General features: G+C 40.3%; 1 protein-coding gene across 2 annotated transcripts in view; it reads left to right on the forward strand.

Moving 5' to 3' along the window:
• The window catches only part of ELOVL4 (ELOVL fatty acid elongase 4), a 32,192-nt gene extending 16,670 nt beyond the window's left edge, over positions 1 to 15,522 (forward strand). The window contains exons 2-6 of one of the 2 annotated variants that reach the window (XM_021092107.1): positions 6,302 to 6,489; positions 8,077 to 8,157; positions 10,016 to 10,187; positions 11,238 to 11,365; positions 13,530 to 15,522. In XM_021092107.1, the coding sequence (XP_020947766.1) occupies positions 6,302 to 6,489; positions 8,077 to 8,157; positions 10,016 to 10,187; positions 11,238 to 11,365; positions 13,530 to 13,805 (845 nt within the window). In that variant the 3' untranslated portion in view covers positions 13,806 to 15,522. The remainder of the gene's footprint in view (positions 1 to 6,301; positions 6,490 to 8,076; positions 8,158 to 10,015; positions 10,188 to 11,237; positions 11,366 to 13,529) is intronic. The other variant, XM_021092097.1, reaches the window with a different exon arrangement.

The raw sequence follows: 17,286 nt of genomic DNA on the forward strand, positions 1-17,286 counted from the left end.
CTTCATTTCTTGAATTGTAGCGGTCCCCGAGGCTGGCTGCCCATTAGCATCGCCAGGGGAACTTTGAGATTGTAGTGCTGCTCCTGTCCTCCAGGGATGTTGGTTGAGTAGATTTGGGTTGGGGCTGGAGTCTGCATTGTTAACAAGCAGATGACTCTTATGTGGGCAGCCTAGCAACAGCCAGATACTTGAGAACTGCTGCTCCAGCTGGGTTCCCTGCCTTCCCCCTTCAGAATGTCTCCCACAGCCTCCACTGATCTGTTAAGAGCCAAACGTGAGCTCCAATTTCTAACCCACAGGCTAGCTCTCCATTGTCTACAGGATAAGCTCCAGCCTCTGCAGCACAGTTGGTGAGGCCCTCTTAGGCCTACTCTGACCAATAAATTCAGTCATTTCCTGCCCTCTTTGCTTGTATGTATTCTCTACCCCAAGCCTGCTTCATTTACAAAATAAGCATTTGAGTTTTTGCTTTGGGGCTCTTAGTACATATGGTTCATTTGTTCCTCTCTGCAAGAAGGCCCTCCTCCCTCCCTGACTAGCTGGCAGAGTCCTCTTCTTTCTTTGAGAAACAGTTGGGATGTTCACCTCATTGCCACTCTCCTGTCCTACCACTGTTAGACTGGCCTCTGACATTGCATCCATCATCCTGCAAAGCAATTAATTTTTCATGTCCACCTCCTCAAATAGATAATGAGTTTTGAGAAGTCAAGGACCAAATCACCTGCCCCAAGTCACTTAGCTCGGAAAGTTTGGGGGTCTGACTTGAAAGTCTGTTTTGTCTACCATGCTGTGTGATTCTAAGATACAAATCAGGGAGTTCCCTGGTGGCTCAGCTGGTTAAGGATCCAGTGTTGTCACTGCTGTGGCTCAGGTTGCAGCTGTGGTGTGGGCCTAGTCCCTGGCCTGGGAACCTCTGCATACTGCAGGCATGGCCAAAAAGGGTGAGGAGAAAGACACAAATCAGGTTAAGAATGGAAACTGTTGGTCGAGAATATTAAAGGAAGCCCTACTTCAGATGGACCACTCTTCCCTCCCGTTTTTCGTGAAGGTATCATTTACATATAATAAAATTAATTCTTTGGGAGTTCCCGTCGTGGCGCAGTGGTTAACAAATCCGACTAGGAACCATGAGGTTGCAGGTTCGGTCCCTGGCCTTGCTCAGTGGGTTAAGGATCCGGCGTTGCCGTGAGCTGTGGTGTAGGTCACAGACGCGGCTCGGATCCCGCATTGCTATGGCTCTGGTGTAGGCTGGTGGCTACAGCTCCGATTAGACCCCTAGCCTGGGAACCTCCATATGCCGAGGGAGCGGCCCTAGAAAAGGCAAAAAGACAAAAAAATAAAAAAATAAAAAAATAAAAAATAAAAATAAAATTAACTCTTTCCATTGAACAGTTTGTGCATCCTGACAAACACATACAGTTGTGTAACCATTGCATGGCCTTTTAATATAGATAAAACTGTATGATTGCCAACCAAACCACTGTTTATCAATGTATCAGTCCCACCTGGCCTGAACTTTATGAAACAGTCAAAGTGTTCTAAATGGAAATGACTTCCTGAGAAAGAGCTAACCCTTACGGTTAAGGTAATGTGTCTTAATAATTATTATTATTAAAGTTTTAGAGTTCCAGTTGTGGCTCAGTGGTAAGGAACCTACCTAGTATCCATGAGTGTGTGGGTTCTATCCCTGGCCTCAATCATTGGGTTAAGGATTAGGCATTGCCATGAGCTGTGGTGTAGGTTGCAGATGCAGCTCCGATCCCATGTTGCTGTGGCTGTGGTGTAGGCGGGCAGCTATGTCTCTGATTTAACTCCAAGCCTGGGAATTTCCATGTGCCATGGGTGTGGCCCTAAAAAGCCCCCCCCCAAAAAAAATAATTAATAAAGTTTCTTGCTCCTGAACTTTATTTGCTGCTGTATTTAGCCTTAGGGTCACTTCACTTGAATTTAAAACTAGGATAGGGAACTCATGACCAAAGGAGGCAGCTCTTTCTACTTAAGAAAGGAAAACCTAATTTTCTGAATTTAGGTGTCGTTTTCCTCCCCAGAGTTATTCTCACTGGTGCTCTGGAAATAGAGAATAATTCTGATCTCTCTTTCAGCCTTTCTCCAAGCTTAACATCCTGGTCCTTCCCCACCAGCCTGTGTCATGTCTCCAGAGCATCGGGGTCCTGGACCAGGTCTGCTAGGTGCAGCAACTGAGACAGGACAAGACTTGGTTGGTTTATCTCTTGTCCTTCTTTCTGTAGAGGGAACTTGTGTAGGTCTCTCTTATTTTCTTTCCCTTGAAGGAACATGGCTGAGAGTCACAATTCTGTGTGAAAATATTCTTGGGAGTTCCCACTGTGGCACAGCAGAAACAAATCTGATTAGGATCCATAAGGATGCCGGTTCGATCCCTGGTCTCGCTCAGTGGCTTAAGGATCCAGTGTTGCCGTGAACTGTGGCATAAGTCACAGACACAGCTCAGATCTGGCATTGCTGTGGCTGTGGTGTAGGCTGGCAGCTGTAGCTACAATTCAAACCCTTGTCTGGGAACTTCTATATGCCTTCGGGTGTGGCCCTAAAAAAGCAAAACAAAACAAACAAACAAAAAAACACAAAACAAAAAACCCAAAAAACAAAACAAAACAAAACTTTGTATTTATAACCTAGGAAGAAACTGATGGGAAAATTTCTCCCTTAAAGGGAATGGGTAGAGTTCCCTGGTGGCACAGAGGATTAAGGATATGACATTTTCACTGCAGCGTCTGGGGTTACTGCTGTAGCTTGAGTTCAGTCCTTGGCCTGGGAACTTCTACATACCATGGGCACAGCCAAAAATAAAAAGAAAATAAAAATTTTTTTTTAAGTGAATGGGTGTGGTGACTGAGTGTTCCTGGACTACGGAAGTCTCTTGCCCTGTCTTCTCCAGCACGTCTCAACCTCTTTGAGTCTCCTTTTTAAGATAAAGGGACCATTTCTAAATCTAAACTTGTGCATATCTAGTTTAGTTCAAGGCTTACATGCAACGTGAAAGGCTTTTAAGACTGTTAATAAATAGTCTCAGAGTAAGAACAAAATCCCATAATGGCATAAAAATATTAACATATTAATTATATAAAATACAAAAATGAGACAAACAGTTTGACAAGCAAATCAACTAAAGTCCAATTTATATTTGACAAGCAAATCAACTTAAGTCCATATTGACCCCCTTCCCCCAATAAGCTTTTCAAAGAGAGAACTCCCAATGTTACATAAAACCCCTTTGAATCTTGGTATTCCTTAATGGTAGAATTTGTCTTCAGCGGTGGCAGGAAGGATACAATTTGTTTTCTTTATTTTTTCCCTAACAAATTCATGGTATGGAGTCCTGCCCATAACTATGTAGATTAGGGCATTGAGGAAACAAGAAATATATCTGCTTTTACTCTAATAAGCATAATCTTAATTTGGATTCAGTGTATCTCAGATGAATAGAGGATTTAAGGTACCTTCAGAAGGTTATTCAAACAAACAAACTAACACCAAACTCAGAAAAAGAGGTCAGACTTGTGGTTACCAGAGGTGGAGGGTGGTGGGGAGTGGAGAAGTGGAGGAAGGTAGGTACAGCCTTCCAGTTATGAGATAAATAAGCACTAGGGATGTGATGTATACATGAAGACTATGGCTAACACCATTGTGTGGCATCTAGGAAAGTTGTTTTGTTTTGTTTTTTGTCTTTTTAGGGCCACACTCACTGCATATGGAGGTTCCCAGGCTAGGGGTCAAATCAGAGTTACAGCTACCAGCCTACACCACAGCCACAACAACACGGGATCCAAGCAGCATCTGTGACCTATGCCACAGCTCACAGTTACACCAGATCCTTAACCCACTCAGCGAGGCCAGGGGTTGAACCTGAGTCCTCATGGATACCAGTTGGAATTTGTTAACCACGACAGGAACTCCTAGGAAAATTGTTAAGAGAGTCAATCCAAGAGTTCTCATTACAAGGAGAAAAAATTTGTCCCTCCTTTTCTTCTTTTCTTTTTATTGTGTCTCTATAAGAAGATGGATGTCAGCTGAACCTGTTGGGATTATCCTTTCACAATCTATATAAATCAAACCGTCATGCTGTATGCCTAAACTTTATCCAGTGATATATGTCAGTTATTTCTCAATAAAACTGGGGAAAAAAAGTGAAAAAAAAGTAAGCAAACACACACCTTTCTAAGAAGAAAGGTAAGATAAAAAATATTGTTTAAACATTTGAGTTAATAGAAAGCTGGATAATTCATCATTTATATAAAATGATTCGTTATAGAAAATGGGTAAAGCTTCGGGTACCTCAATGCTTTTTATTTACTGTTCTGATCCCCCATCATTTGTTTTGGTTCAGGACTTGGGGGTACTATTAGTAATGGAGATTTGTTGTTTTTTTTTTTTTTTTTTTTTTTACTTTTTCCTTTTTAGGGCTGCACCTGCTGCATATAGAAATTCCCAGGCTGGGGGTTGAATCAGAGCTGCAGTTGCCAGCCTACACCACAGCCACAGCAGCTTGGGGTCTGAGCTGCATCAGTGACCTATGTCATAGCTCAAGGCAACACTGGATCCTTAACCCACTGAGTGAGGCCAGGGATCAAACCTGAGTCCTCATGGATGCTAGTCAGGTTCATTTCTGCTGCACCACAACAGGAACTCCAGTAGTGGTGAATTTTGGTAGCACTGTTTTATAATATTGTGATGTACTCAGTCCTTCTCTGTAGTGGAGAAGGGAAGGAGATCTTGTCAGGTCGACCTGAAGGAAACACAAATGCACATAAATCCAGAAAGATGCAAATGACCACAGAGACATGGAGAATTTGTCCTCGCCATTACCACAGGTGGCAGTTGCTTTTATGCTGTGTTCAGGTTGCTGACAGTTACTGTAGTACTCATTGGAGGTGGAATTTGGGGGAGCCTCCTGACCCCTGTGCACTGGAGGGCTAATTTAAGAAGGATACAGTGTGACATGTGGCCTTTGAGAGGCTGAAAGTAGGGTTCTATTCAGTGGCATGACTTGCATCGTTGGGCAAGGAAGCAAGGGTGTTGGGCATTTTCCCTGGAGAAAGCATTGAAGTCCACCATGAACCCCATGGAGTGCACATGCACCCCCTCAGTCCTGGGGTGAAGGTTAGAGCTGGGGGCCAACATATGGGGAAGGGTTGCTGGACGATGAAGAAGCCTGGACTCTCACTAGGTGGACTGTTGGGTTTCACTGGAGGGATAGAGAATGAAGGGCTAATGGGAGAAAGACCTACTCCTCACTTAGTCATCAAGTAGATGTCCTCGGTGGCCTTGTAATGAGGAGATGGTCTGCAGGGAGGTGGCAGTTTAAGAAAGGTCACAGGACCATGCGACAAGCCCCGTGAGGGAGCATGTGTTCGGGGACTGTGGCTGTGAGAAACGGTTCCCTCTGCCGGGAAATCTGCCTGTTTTCTTTTTTCTTTCTTTCTTTTTAAACTCAATGAATTTTATGACATTTATAGTTGTACAGCGATCATCACAACCTAATTTTACAGCATTTTCATCCCGGACCCCCAGCCCATACTCCCAAACCCCAACCTGTCTCCTTTGGAAACCATACGTTTTTCAAAGTCTGTGAGTCAGTATCTTTTCTGCAAAGAAGTTCATTGTGTCCTTTTTTTTTAGATTCCACATGTAAGTGATAGCATATGACATTGGTGTCTCACTGTCAGCCATCAAAAGGAATGAAATAATGGCATTTGCAGCAAGATGGATGGACCTAGAAAAGATCATGCTAAGTGAAGTTAGTCAGACACTGCCTGTTTCTTGATTCAGTTTTCCTCACCTTCAGTTCCAGTTTTCCTCCTAATTGTTACTTTCAAAAGTAACAAACTTCAGGGAGTTCCTGTCCAGGCTCAGCCATAATGAACCTGACTAGTATCCATGAGGATGCTGGTTTGATCCCTGGCCTCACTCAGTGGGTTAAGGATCTGAGATTGCCCTGAGCAGTGGTGTAGGTTGCAGACACGGCTAGGATCCTATGTTGCTGTGGCTGTGGTGTAGGCCTGCAGCTACAGCTCCGATTCAGCTCCTAGCCGAGGAACTTCCATATGCTGCAGGTGCAGTCCTAAAAAAGAAAAAGAAAAACAGAACAAAACAAAAAGCTACTCCCAGGAATTGGTCTTGTTTCTTTGGTTTTTATATCGTGTATTTTTGTTGGGACTGCAAGAATCCCAGTTTGATCAAATTAGGAAAAACTAAGTTGAAATGTTATACTTCCTAATACATGAATATATTTATTACTTTAATGGATTTCATGTTCTTTCTGTAGATAAACGCGTGGAGAATTGGCCTCTGATGCATTCTCCATGGACTACACTTTGTATAAGCACTCTTTATCTCCTGTTTGTGTGGCTGGGTCCCAAATGGATGAAGGACCGAGAACCTTTCCAGATGCGTTCAGTGCTCATTATCTATAATTTTGGGATGGTTTTGCTTAACCTTTTTATCTTCAGAGAGGTAGGTTTACTTTATAATTTCCCAGTTCCATTGAAAATTTAAAAATGGGAATGTATAGGTGTTCCTGCTGTGGTATAGAGGATGAAGAGTCTGACTGCAGCAGCTCATGTCGCTGTGAGGTGAAGGTTCAATCCCCGGCCTGGTGTGTAGATTAAGGATCCAGTGTAGCCACAGCACAGGTCACAGCTGTGGCTCAGATTCAGTCCCTGGCCTAGGAATGTCCATATGCCATGGGTGCAGCCATAAAATTAAAAGAAAAACAAAAGTGAGAATGTGTAGAACTATCATTGTAATTTTGTACCCTCAGATTAACTTTTAGCTACTCTAAAGTACATTTTATATTGTTGACAGTTTTCATTTTTGGATAACAGAAATATGAAATGTAAGTAAAGTGTAAGACAGTTGTTTAACAAGTGGAATTTTGAAGCATATAGGCAGGAGTCTAAAAATAACCCTTATTAGATTTGCTGACATTGGAAGATTACTTATTAAACTTTTTTGAAACTCATTTTCCCCATCTGTAAAATGGGCATAATACCTACACTATCTTCTAGGGTATCAGAGATAAATGACATAATTTTTGCATGGTGTTTAGAACATATTAAGCACTCAGTAAATAGTTGTAGCTATTCATTTAGAATTCTTATTCAGCAGTTTCACGTTTACTAACTGATGAAAATATGCAGATGTTAAATACCAATTTCAAGTTTAAATTCTGTTACATTATTTTATTTTATTTTATTATTTATTTAGGCTGCACCCATGGCATATGGAAGGTCTCAAGTCAGGAATCAAACCTAAGCTGCAGCTGCAACCTGTGCCACCAGTACAGCAACACCAGATCCTTAACTCACTGCACAGGGGCGGGGATCAAACTTCAGAGACAGCATCAGGTCCTCAACCCACTGTGCCACAGCAGGCACTCACATGTAATTGTATTTTAGGTTGGAACTAAAATGAATTAACTGTTAGACAACTGTTGCTTCTTAATCATCGTACTTTCATGGGCACCAACATACCCTCTGTAACATTTTGAAAGGAAATCCAAAAGGCTAAAGTGACACAGCCATATTTTAAGTTATAAGAGTGAAAGGAAGAAGAGACTCCTCATTAAGATTCCTTATGAACCCAGAGAACTGGACTGGTGATTCTAGGAAAATAAACTGTTATGTTCCTTTAAAAAAAATCTTCTTTTAATAGACAACTCAGCCTACAGAAGCTCAACTTTACAAAAAACTCTATTTGGGTACTTTACCTAATTTGTTAGCTGCAAACCGCTCTGGTTCAAAACTAGAAAATCAGTACCATTCTTAAATCTGTGACATGGTTAATCACCATTTCTCTTAATATTATGAGGTATGTGGAGTCTCTGTCTCAGTCCAAATGGTACGTGTCATTTTAAATTTAGACTTAAATTTTAAAATAAATAGACAGTAACTTTTAGGAATTTCAATATATTAAATATTTAATGCATTTGAATTTTCTTGGCCAATTTTGCTTTTTAAAATATTTTGGAAGGATGCCTATTACATTTAGTGCTGCTATATCTACTAAAACTTTACTTCAAATATTATTCCCTTTTTCCAGTTATTCATGGGATCATATAATGCAGGATATAGCTATATTTGCCAGAGTGTGGATTATTCTGATAATGTTCATGAAGTCAGGGTAAGTACATTTAAAATGCTGTTAATCAGTAGTGGTTGGTTTAATTTTATAGTCCCTAGTTGTGAAAAGTATGCTTAGTGGTAAAAGTGTGCTGGATTGATTTGTGTTATTCTTTTAAAGTACATAATTGAAAATCTGTTTCTATACCTCCCAGTAGCTTCTCTCATTTGGTAACGTGGGAGTGAATATGTGTTGGGTTACTAAAATGAAGTACTCAAAAACAAAAGTTCCATGTTTAGTATAAAGATGATATAGATTTTGGGGTTTTTGTCACAAAAATTACTTATTACTCTTTATGAATCATGCTAATTTACAGGCCCAGATTGGGGAATCTTTCTCTTTTCCTTTCTAAAGTTTCCTGCACCAAAAATGTTCTACTTTATTTTAAAGTGAAATAAAGTTATATTCTATTTTAAACATAATAATATAAAAAATAGTGTGGGAGTTCCCATCATGGCGCAGCTGAAATGAATCCACCTAGGAACCACGAGGTTGCAGGTTCGATCCCTGGCCTCACTCAGTGGGTTAAGGATCCAGCATTGCCGTGAGCTATGGTGTAGGTTGCAGATGTGGCTCGGATCTGGCATTGTCGTGGCTCTGGTGTAGGCTGGCCGCAACAGCTCTGATTAGACCCCTGGCCTGGGAACCTCCATATGCTGCGGGTATGGCCCTAAAAAGACAAAAGACCCAAAAATAAATAAATAAATAAAGTATGGCTGTGATTGTTAACCATTTCAAGCCTCTTTACAATCCACTTTATCATTTTTGACATTATCATGACTGAAGCAAATTCAGTAAACAGTTCTCACTTTGTAAATACGAGACATTATTTTCTCTTTGGCTTCTCTCTTTTTTCCTTGCCTAGAAAAAGGAGATTGTAATGTTGTTTCTCAAATACCGGTTATTATAGATAATAACCAATCAAAAGCAAAAAACCAGATGCAAACGAACAAAACCCCACGACACCCAGCAGGTGCAGATCTCAGATGAGGAAGAGCTCTGTCTGCTTTGAACACCTAAGCCCAGCTGTGATGGCGTCTGCAGAGGGTTATGAGCAGTTTCAGTTGTAGAATGTCACCTTTGCCATCTGTACATTGGACATGTGTCCTAGAAAATACTTGGTGTAAAAAAAGATCAGCTCAAGTTACTATTACAGAAGGATTCTTGTAAAATATTTGAAAACATTCACGCAGAGGTCACCTCTCCTTGGATCCTTGGATCCTTAATCTCAGCATGTAATGTAATCTTTCAGCACCATCTGGTGTCTTAATTAGGGCCCAGAAAAAGAAAGTACTTATTCATGTAAGCAGGATTATATTTCTGTCCTAGGAAATATTTGTTGTTTTTGTTTGTTTCAGTTTATCACTTTAAAGATTTTGCTGCCTAGTAAAAGCTACCTGTGATGATATAATTTTGTTGCACATGTTAAAGTGAGAGACAGACACAGAGACCAGTTGCTACACAATCAGGCATATCTGAGGTATGATATAGGCCAGGCATGAACAACCAAAATACCTTTACAAAGTAAATACCTTTGCTTTTTTCAGTTATCAGATTGATAGGAATTTGGAAGCGTTTATAGCTCTGCATTTAGCAGTTTGATACCTGTGACATCCACTGTGGAACAGACTGAAAATTGTCTCCGAATTGTTGGCACTGTGCAGAAATGGATTTGGACTTTTTCACCCCTGGTATTTTCCCCACGAATAGGTGCCTGGGTTTCACATCCATTTAGGCAAAAATGATCCCATGCATGCCTTGTACATTGTGTGCAGTGAAGATTATTTAGGACTTAGAAGAAAACCACGTGCTAATGTCATCTTGGTGTTTATGACATGGTTTTCCTTTCTTTTTGCAGATAGCAGCTGCTCTGTGGTGGTACTTCGTATCTAAAGGTATTGAGTATTTAGACACGGTGTTTTTTATCCTGAGGAAGAAAAACAACCAAGTCTCTTTCCTTCATGTATATCATCACTGTACAATGTTTACGTTGTGGTGGATCGGAATTAAGTGGGTCCCAGGGGGACAGGGTGAGTGTTTACAGGATGTATTAGATCATATAAATGGGTCAGGTGGGAGGTAGCGAGAGTTTGGCTTGGTCTGTAATTTAACTTACTCTCATGGTGAATTATTCCTGTGTTAATTTCATTTTAAAGGAATTTGGAGAAAGTAAAGCGTTAGCTTTTTTTTAATCTGTGACTATGTTCACACCTCAAGATTGAAGATTGACCCCAGAGATAAGCATAAACCAGTCGTAAATGTAGCAGATAATACTTTGATGAGGAGCAATCCTAATGGTTCTGACCCAGAGGATGCCAGGATTTAACTTCTCAGTCTGAAGGCTGGGTCTCCAGTCCAAGCCCAGAGCCGCCTCCTGCTCCAAGTAGGCCCACATGTATCTGTTGGTTGTTACCAAAGGAACCTGTATGTAGCCTTCTTAATGTTGAAGAGAATCTGAATTCACAGTTTGGCTAAGATCTGCCTCCAGCTTTTCAGATGCCTGTAGATGGGAGATGAGTCACATCCCTGAGCTGGAAACAAACCATTCCAGTGATGGGGATTCAGAATACAAGACATAATAGTGCAGTTCACCTGGCTGCTTTCCATTCAGACTATTTCGAAACCTCAGAAATAAGTACTGTTTTGTTGTAGCTATGCATATTGGCACATGTAAGGGCAATAATGAGACCTTTACAAATCTGTCTAAACAACCGTATATACCATGACTTTTTCCCCCAAGAATAATTGAATGAAAAGTAATATTGGCAAAGTTCTGTATTAGAGCCTACTTAAGCCATGGGGGTAATCCCCTTTGGACACTCTCACCACTTTAAAAATCCTTTGCATTTGAAGAACACCCATTTTTATTTACATGGTAAAGCCAGAGTCCAAACTTTAACAATTCTTAGCATGATCTGAAGAGAAGTCTTTTCCATTAGAGCTATTTTATAACTTTTATTCCTAATCTGTATTCATGATTAAGTGTTAGGGAATAATGTAGATTCATTTACTTTATGTCCAAATGGATTATCACCTAATAAAGGTTTGTGTGTCTTCTAACTACCTCTGTTTTTCTAAAGCATTTTTCGGAGCCCAGCTGAATTCCTTCATCCATGTGATCATGTACTCATACTATGGGCTAACTGCCTTTGGGCCATGGATTCAGAAGTATCTTTGGTGGAAACGATACCTGACCATGTTGCAGCTGGTGAGTTAAACGCTTCTAAAGTTCTTTTCTGGTGAAATGCTGAAAATGTTTGGATCTTATTAGCTGTAAAGGCTGAGTCATTTTCAACAATTTTCTGTTACCAAGTTGACCTTCCCTGTGCTCCAGCTGTGGGAGTTGAGGCTGTTTCAAAGCTCTGAGCTACCTGTTCTTAGACCTGGTGGTCGCAGCTACTTGCTCCTTAAATGTCCTTAAAAGACCAGACACAGCACTTGCCTCTCTAAGGGAAGTATCCTTTAAACATATCCATGAAGTGGTTGAGTATGGAGTTAGACACACCACAAAGAACACAGACTCATTTGGATCAGAGACATCATCTAACTTCCTTCTTAGGTTCTTTTCATGTTTACTTAAAATGTTCTTATTATGTCTCTTCATCTGATCTTGCTTACCTTTTCTGTTTTCTATTCCATTTTCTGTCCTTGTTAATGGATCCCATACATTTAGAATGTAAAAATTATAGGGAAGGCACAGAGCCAAGGAAGGGGTGCGGTAAAGGAAGGGTACAGGACAGAGTCCTAATCCTCTCACATTCAGTCCTTAAAGAAGAGCAGCTCTGTGTTTTCAAATGCTAGTCGTCATAGCAGCCAGTTTGCAGCACATACCCCGCCTGCGTTTCTTGTAGCATCTGGGTGCATTGGTGCATTGTTCAGAGCTGAGCCCTAGCCTAGTAATCAAACTGGAAAACCAAAACAAACTTGGTAGCCATTCCTCACGCCTTGGAGTTTATTATAATTTGCTTTAATCATAGCATGTACAAAGCTTTATCAGTGGAATCACATTTGGAAATATTCATCTCTGCTGTAAGTTGCTAAACAGCTGTCCAACCAAACAGGAAGCACAACTCTTGGGGAATGCTGGGTGTGAAGGATTCGTATGTGACTAAAATGCTACAGGGAGCTTCCGCCAATTTTTGTATAAGCTGTTTACACAGTTTGTGTAATTCATGGCTCTCTGTAATTAGTAAATGGTCTCGAGAAAATGAGGAGATGACAAAAATCAAGTGAACTCTATATCCATATCTCTGGAGCTGCACTTGACTCTCCCTGAGTGATGCTGCTCAGTCCCACCCATGTACACACCCTTTCTCAGGAATGCAGGTTCTAAGAACCATTGTGAAATCAAAAGTTCTTAAAATCTGGACTTTGCCATGGAAGACTTCCAAAGTTTTTTAGTCTGATAGAAGTTTGGGGCTTACATGGGACAAACTATTTTAATAAAATTTAATATAATAATTAATATTGATAATGCTCTCCTTAAAAGAGAAACCACAATTGCCCATTCCAAATAGGATGATCACCTTGGGAAGGGTAGCACATTTCCAAGCCAGACGTTCTCACAGCAGTTAATCACATGAAGTTAATCTTGTGAAAAGTTAGCCCTTGTTAATACCATGGAATTCAGAATTCTTATATTGAGACCTAGTCCCTCTTTTTACACTTATTCTCAAATTAGTTTTATCCAAATACATTTTATCCAAATTTTATTCTCTACTGAATTTCATCTGAAATCTCTGTTTTTAGTTCCAATGCATATTTCCCTGTCTGGTATTCTTATGAAACAGATAATGAACCGTTCAGATAAGTTCGTTCTTAAAAAGTACATTTATCAACTTGCTGGCAGCTTTGCGGAAAGCAGTCAGTCTAAAACATGGGAGGAAGACAAAACTCGAAGAGCCTAGAGCACTTTTGCTTTACTCTCTTAGACCACCAATATTCCTTCTCATTAGATAACCCCATTCAACATGATCCAAAAAGTAATTCACTGAGTCCAGACCCTGTGCCAAGGACTCAGGAATCGTGGGAAGCAGCGCCAAGCCCCACCCTCGGGTTGTACACAGGTGGAGAGACGCACAACCAGAGCCAACAGATGCACAAGGCATAATTCGTCTGAAGGAACCCCCCTCCCATGCCCTCCCACCCCCCACCACAAAACAGAAGCCCTTGGGTAAAAGGGTTGAGGGACCTCTTGAGTCCCAGGCTGCAGGAGGCCCTGGCAGCAACCTGAATGAGAAGGAGCCAGAGGACTGTTAAGTCTTAGACAGCAAGGCAGAGTGTGGGCCTGCCTTAGGGAGGGAGGAGGCTGAGGTCGTGCCCAGCTGTCTGGTCCTTGCAGTAAAGGTACTCGGCGCTGGTTTGTTTTGCAGGTTCAGTTCCATGTGACCATCGGGCACACGGCACTGTCCCTTTACACCGACTGCCCCTTCCCCAAATGGATGCACTGGGCTCTCATCGCTTATGCCATCAGCTTCATCTTCCTCTTCCTCAACTTCTATGTTCGGACATACAACGAGCCCAAGAAAGCAAAAACTGGGAAAATGGCGGTGAATGGTGTCTCGGCCAATGGTGTGAATACATCGGAAAAACACCTAGTGGTAGAAAATGGAAAAAAGCAGAAAAATGGAAAAGCAAAAGGAGAGTAAATAGAACTGGGCCTTAACTGTTGTTGACAGTGAGGAAGCTCCCATTTCATGTAAGATTTCAGGGAAAACAGAAGCAAAGGAGGGCTTGGGGTTGGGGAGAAGAAGGCAAATGTGCTCTCTGTATTAGTAACCTTTAGATTGAGTAAACTGTTAAATACCACACCCAGATGTTTTATTTATGATGTTTTAATTTTCAACATTTTTTTTTATTAGCCTTGACATTGTCAGACCAAAGCAATCATCACGTGACTTTGAAGGCTCCCTCCCTCCCTCTGTTCACATCTGTGTGTCTGATGCATGCAATTTTTCATGTATCTTCATTCTTCATTGTGATGATCACAGAAACACGGTCTTTATACATTTGGGGCCTTGGGGGGGGGCGGGGAGGTGTGGGGGGGAGCTAAATTGCTAAGTACCTACTGATGAAAACCAGTTACCTTACATCTTCTGGCCCCAGGCTGGAAATGTGGAGACTTTAAAATGTGCACATTTGAATCCATTTGCTGGCTGGAATAGTCAAATCTCTCCACCTCTAGTCTGAAAATACCCTTTTTGGTTGTAATTAAATTTTTAAAAATCTGATGATCTTTGTAGACCCTTAGAGGTTTGATGATGATGGTGTCAGTGAAAACAAGAATTACAGTAAAATTCTTTCTGGCAACTGGAAGCTCACAAATCAGTGTGGGGAACAATTTTTGTGATGAAAAGGCAGCCTTTCAATACTCCTGTTACTACCAGAAAAATATGAAAATTAAGATTGTTGTCTGATTGGAACATGAAACAACTCCTGTCTGTATTAGTAACATCCTAAAATAGTTAACACTTATGTGCTGTTAGAAGAGAGTATGTTAATTTTTATCAGGCTTTCCTTGTTTTGATTTGTGGCTATTACTGATTTTTCATATGTGGAAATATACCTACCTCTTCTGTTGGAAAGAACATTTAAAATGAAATAAATTTTAATTTAAAAAAAATCAAGTAGTCCTCTAATGTAAATTTTAATATTAACTTTCAAATTCACTAGCATTGTTTTGTATTCTTTACAAATATCATACACCAAACTTTTCTGTGCAAGTATCCTTCTCTTTCAATGTGTTTCATTTGGAGTGATCTTTTCCTTGTGACAAAATTGCAAGATCTTATTTTTAACTAAATTTGAAGTGAAAATCCATTTTGGTGTGATATTCTTGACTCCTTGGTGCTAAAGATCATTAAATTCGCTTGTTACAAGGTGTCAATTGCTAAGACATGAAAGGAATAAAAGTGAGAATAGCTAGAATGAGAAAGCTAAATTTGCTCTTTACAAATGAAGTACTTCAGGAGTTCCCGTAATGGCTCATCAGTAATAAACCTGACTAGTGTCCATGAGGATTTGGGTTCCGTCCCTGGCCTTGCTCAGTGGGTTACGGATCCTGTGTTGCTCTGGCTGTGGTGTAGGCCGGCAGCTACAGCTCCCATTCAACCCCTAGTCCAGGCACTTTCATATGCAGCCTAGGAAGACAAAAAAAAGAGAAAAAAAGAAAAGACAAGTATTTCATTAGTAAAAAAAAAAAAAAAAAAAAACCTGGAAATTCACTAGGAAAGAACTGGTACCATGTCTTATTACATAGGTTAAATTGCTAGAGGATATTGTACAGGGATCATTAGAGAAAGAGACAATGTGACCACAAAAAAAAAAAAAAAAAAAAAAAGCATGGCTATTTCTAAGCATCTTTAACACATCAGAACTGCATGTGCAGGATATAATGCTGTTTGTGCAGGTTATTTCAGAATATTTTGTAAACTATAAAATATTCATTGTGTATCAAAATGACACTCCTCCCAAGGCGTGCAGTCCTGAGATTTACAGAAAATTGCAACGCATATAATAGTTTTGTCTAAGAGGATTCAGTACCTTTGTTTTTGCTGCTCAGTGTGTATTGACTAGAGATTTGTAAATCTTTGTGAACATTCTGTATAGTTCCCCAGAGCTCTTCATTCCCTGCCACCTGATTTCATCACAATAAACATGCTACTGCTGTGAGAAAAGATGATTTTTTTTTTTTTTGGTTAATCAGTTTACTATACTGTAAATTATCTGCTACATGTTTGTTTATTTGATTCCATTGTTAATATTCTAAATTTTTCCCGGCTGCCGATTTCTGATGTTGGAAACAATATGAAACTAGAAGTTGGGTGTCAACAGTTTCTGGTAAAAAGCTTATTTTTTTATGGTAGCCTATTTTTACTTTAAAAATTAGTTGCCTTTGGAAGAGCTTTTGGATCAAGACCTAAAACACATCATTTTCTTCTAAATTCTTCTTAAGTCTGTCATTTCAGATGTAAGCTTTGACACTTTTTAAGGCTGTACCTTTTTTTTTTGTTCCAAAAATAAAGTTGGTAAGCTCTCATGTTCTGATATTTAAATTATTCAGTCCTTACTATACTAAGTTTCTTTCCTGCCCCCGCAAAATTTTTTAAGCCACACCTGTGGCATGCAAAGATTCCCAGTCCAGGGATCTAACCCACACCACAGCACTGACAATGCCAGATCCTTAACCCACTGAGCCACCAGGGAACTCCCCAAAGATGATTTTAAGATTTGATAAATACAGTCTTTTCTGGTAACTTTCGTAATTTCTCTATCATCACACTAAATACTCATGCCTCATATATAGGAATCAGTTGAGGAGTGCATTCTCCCTCTTTTTGATAAAACTTTGTCACTAAGGAAAGAAACATTTTCTTACGTAGAAAACAGAATTTATTAGATATGTGTAGTGAGCAGAAATAGCTGGAGCATGTAGTAGTGCATTTTCCAGTAGCATCGATAACTGTGGCTCTTCTTTTTTCTCTTTTTTGTGTTGGCTCTGTCTTGCCGGTGGCTGCTGACAGGTGATTGGTTTCAGTTTTAGCATTATTCATTTAGTCATTCTCTTTTTCTCCCTTTCCATACACACACTATAGGCTTGAAAAAATATTTTCCTATGGATTATTCAGATTTTAGAACATGGAATCCAGTAGTGTTTTGTTGTTTACCAGGAATATTTTAATTTACAAGTGTGCTCCATATATGCAACTCAGAGACCCCATAAATGAGAATGAGAACCCAGAGTTTCCGTTGTTGTGGTTCAGCAGGTTAAGAACCCAACATAGGGTCCGTGAGGATGCAGGTTCGATCCCTGGCCTCGCTCAGTGGGTTAAGGATCCAGCATTGCTGTGACTGTTGTGTAGGCTGGCAGCTGCGGCCCTGATTTGACCCCTAGCCTGAGAACTTCCAAATGCTGCAGGCGCAGCCCTAAAAAGAAAGGAAAAAAAGAACCCAGACAGGGAGGTGATCTTCAATGTCATATCAATCTGATAATAAATTTAGGCATCATGTATTGGCTCTAGGGGGGCAGAACTCACTTTCAGTACAAAGTGACATCACACTGAGCTTTTCCGCAATATAGCCTTAATCTCAAGTCAGCTGAATTTATAAGGCTGTTGTTCCTGAGAAGAT

This window comes from Sus scrofa, chromosome 1 (assembly GCF_000003025.6).
Source record: "Sus scrofa isolate TJ Tabasco breed Duroc chromosome 1, Sscrofa11.1, whole genome shotgun sequence".
Taxonomy (NCBI): domain Eukaryota; kingdom Metazoa; phylum Chordata; class Mammalia; order Artiodactyla; family Suidae; genus Sus; species Sus scrofa.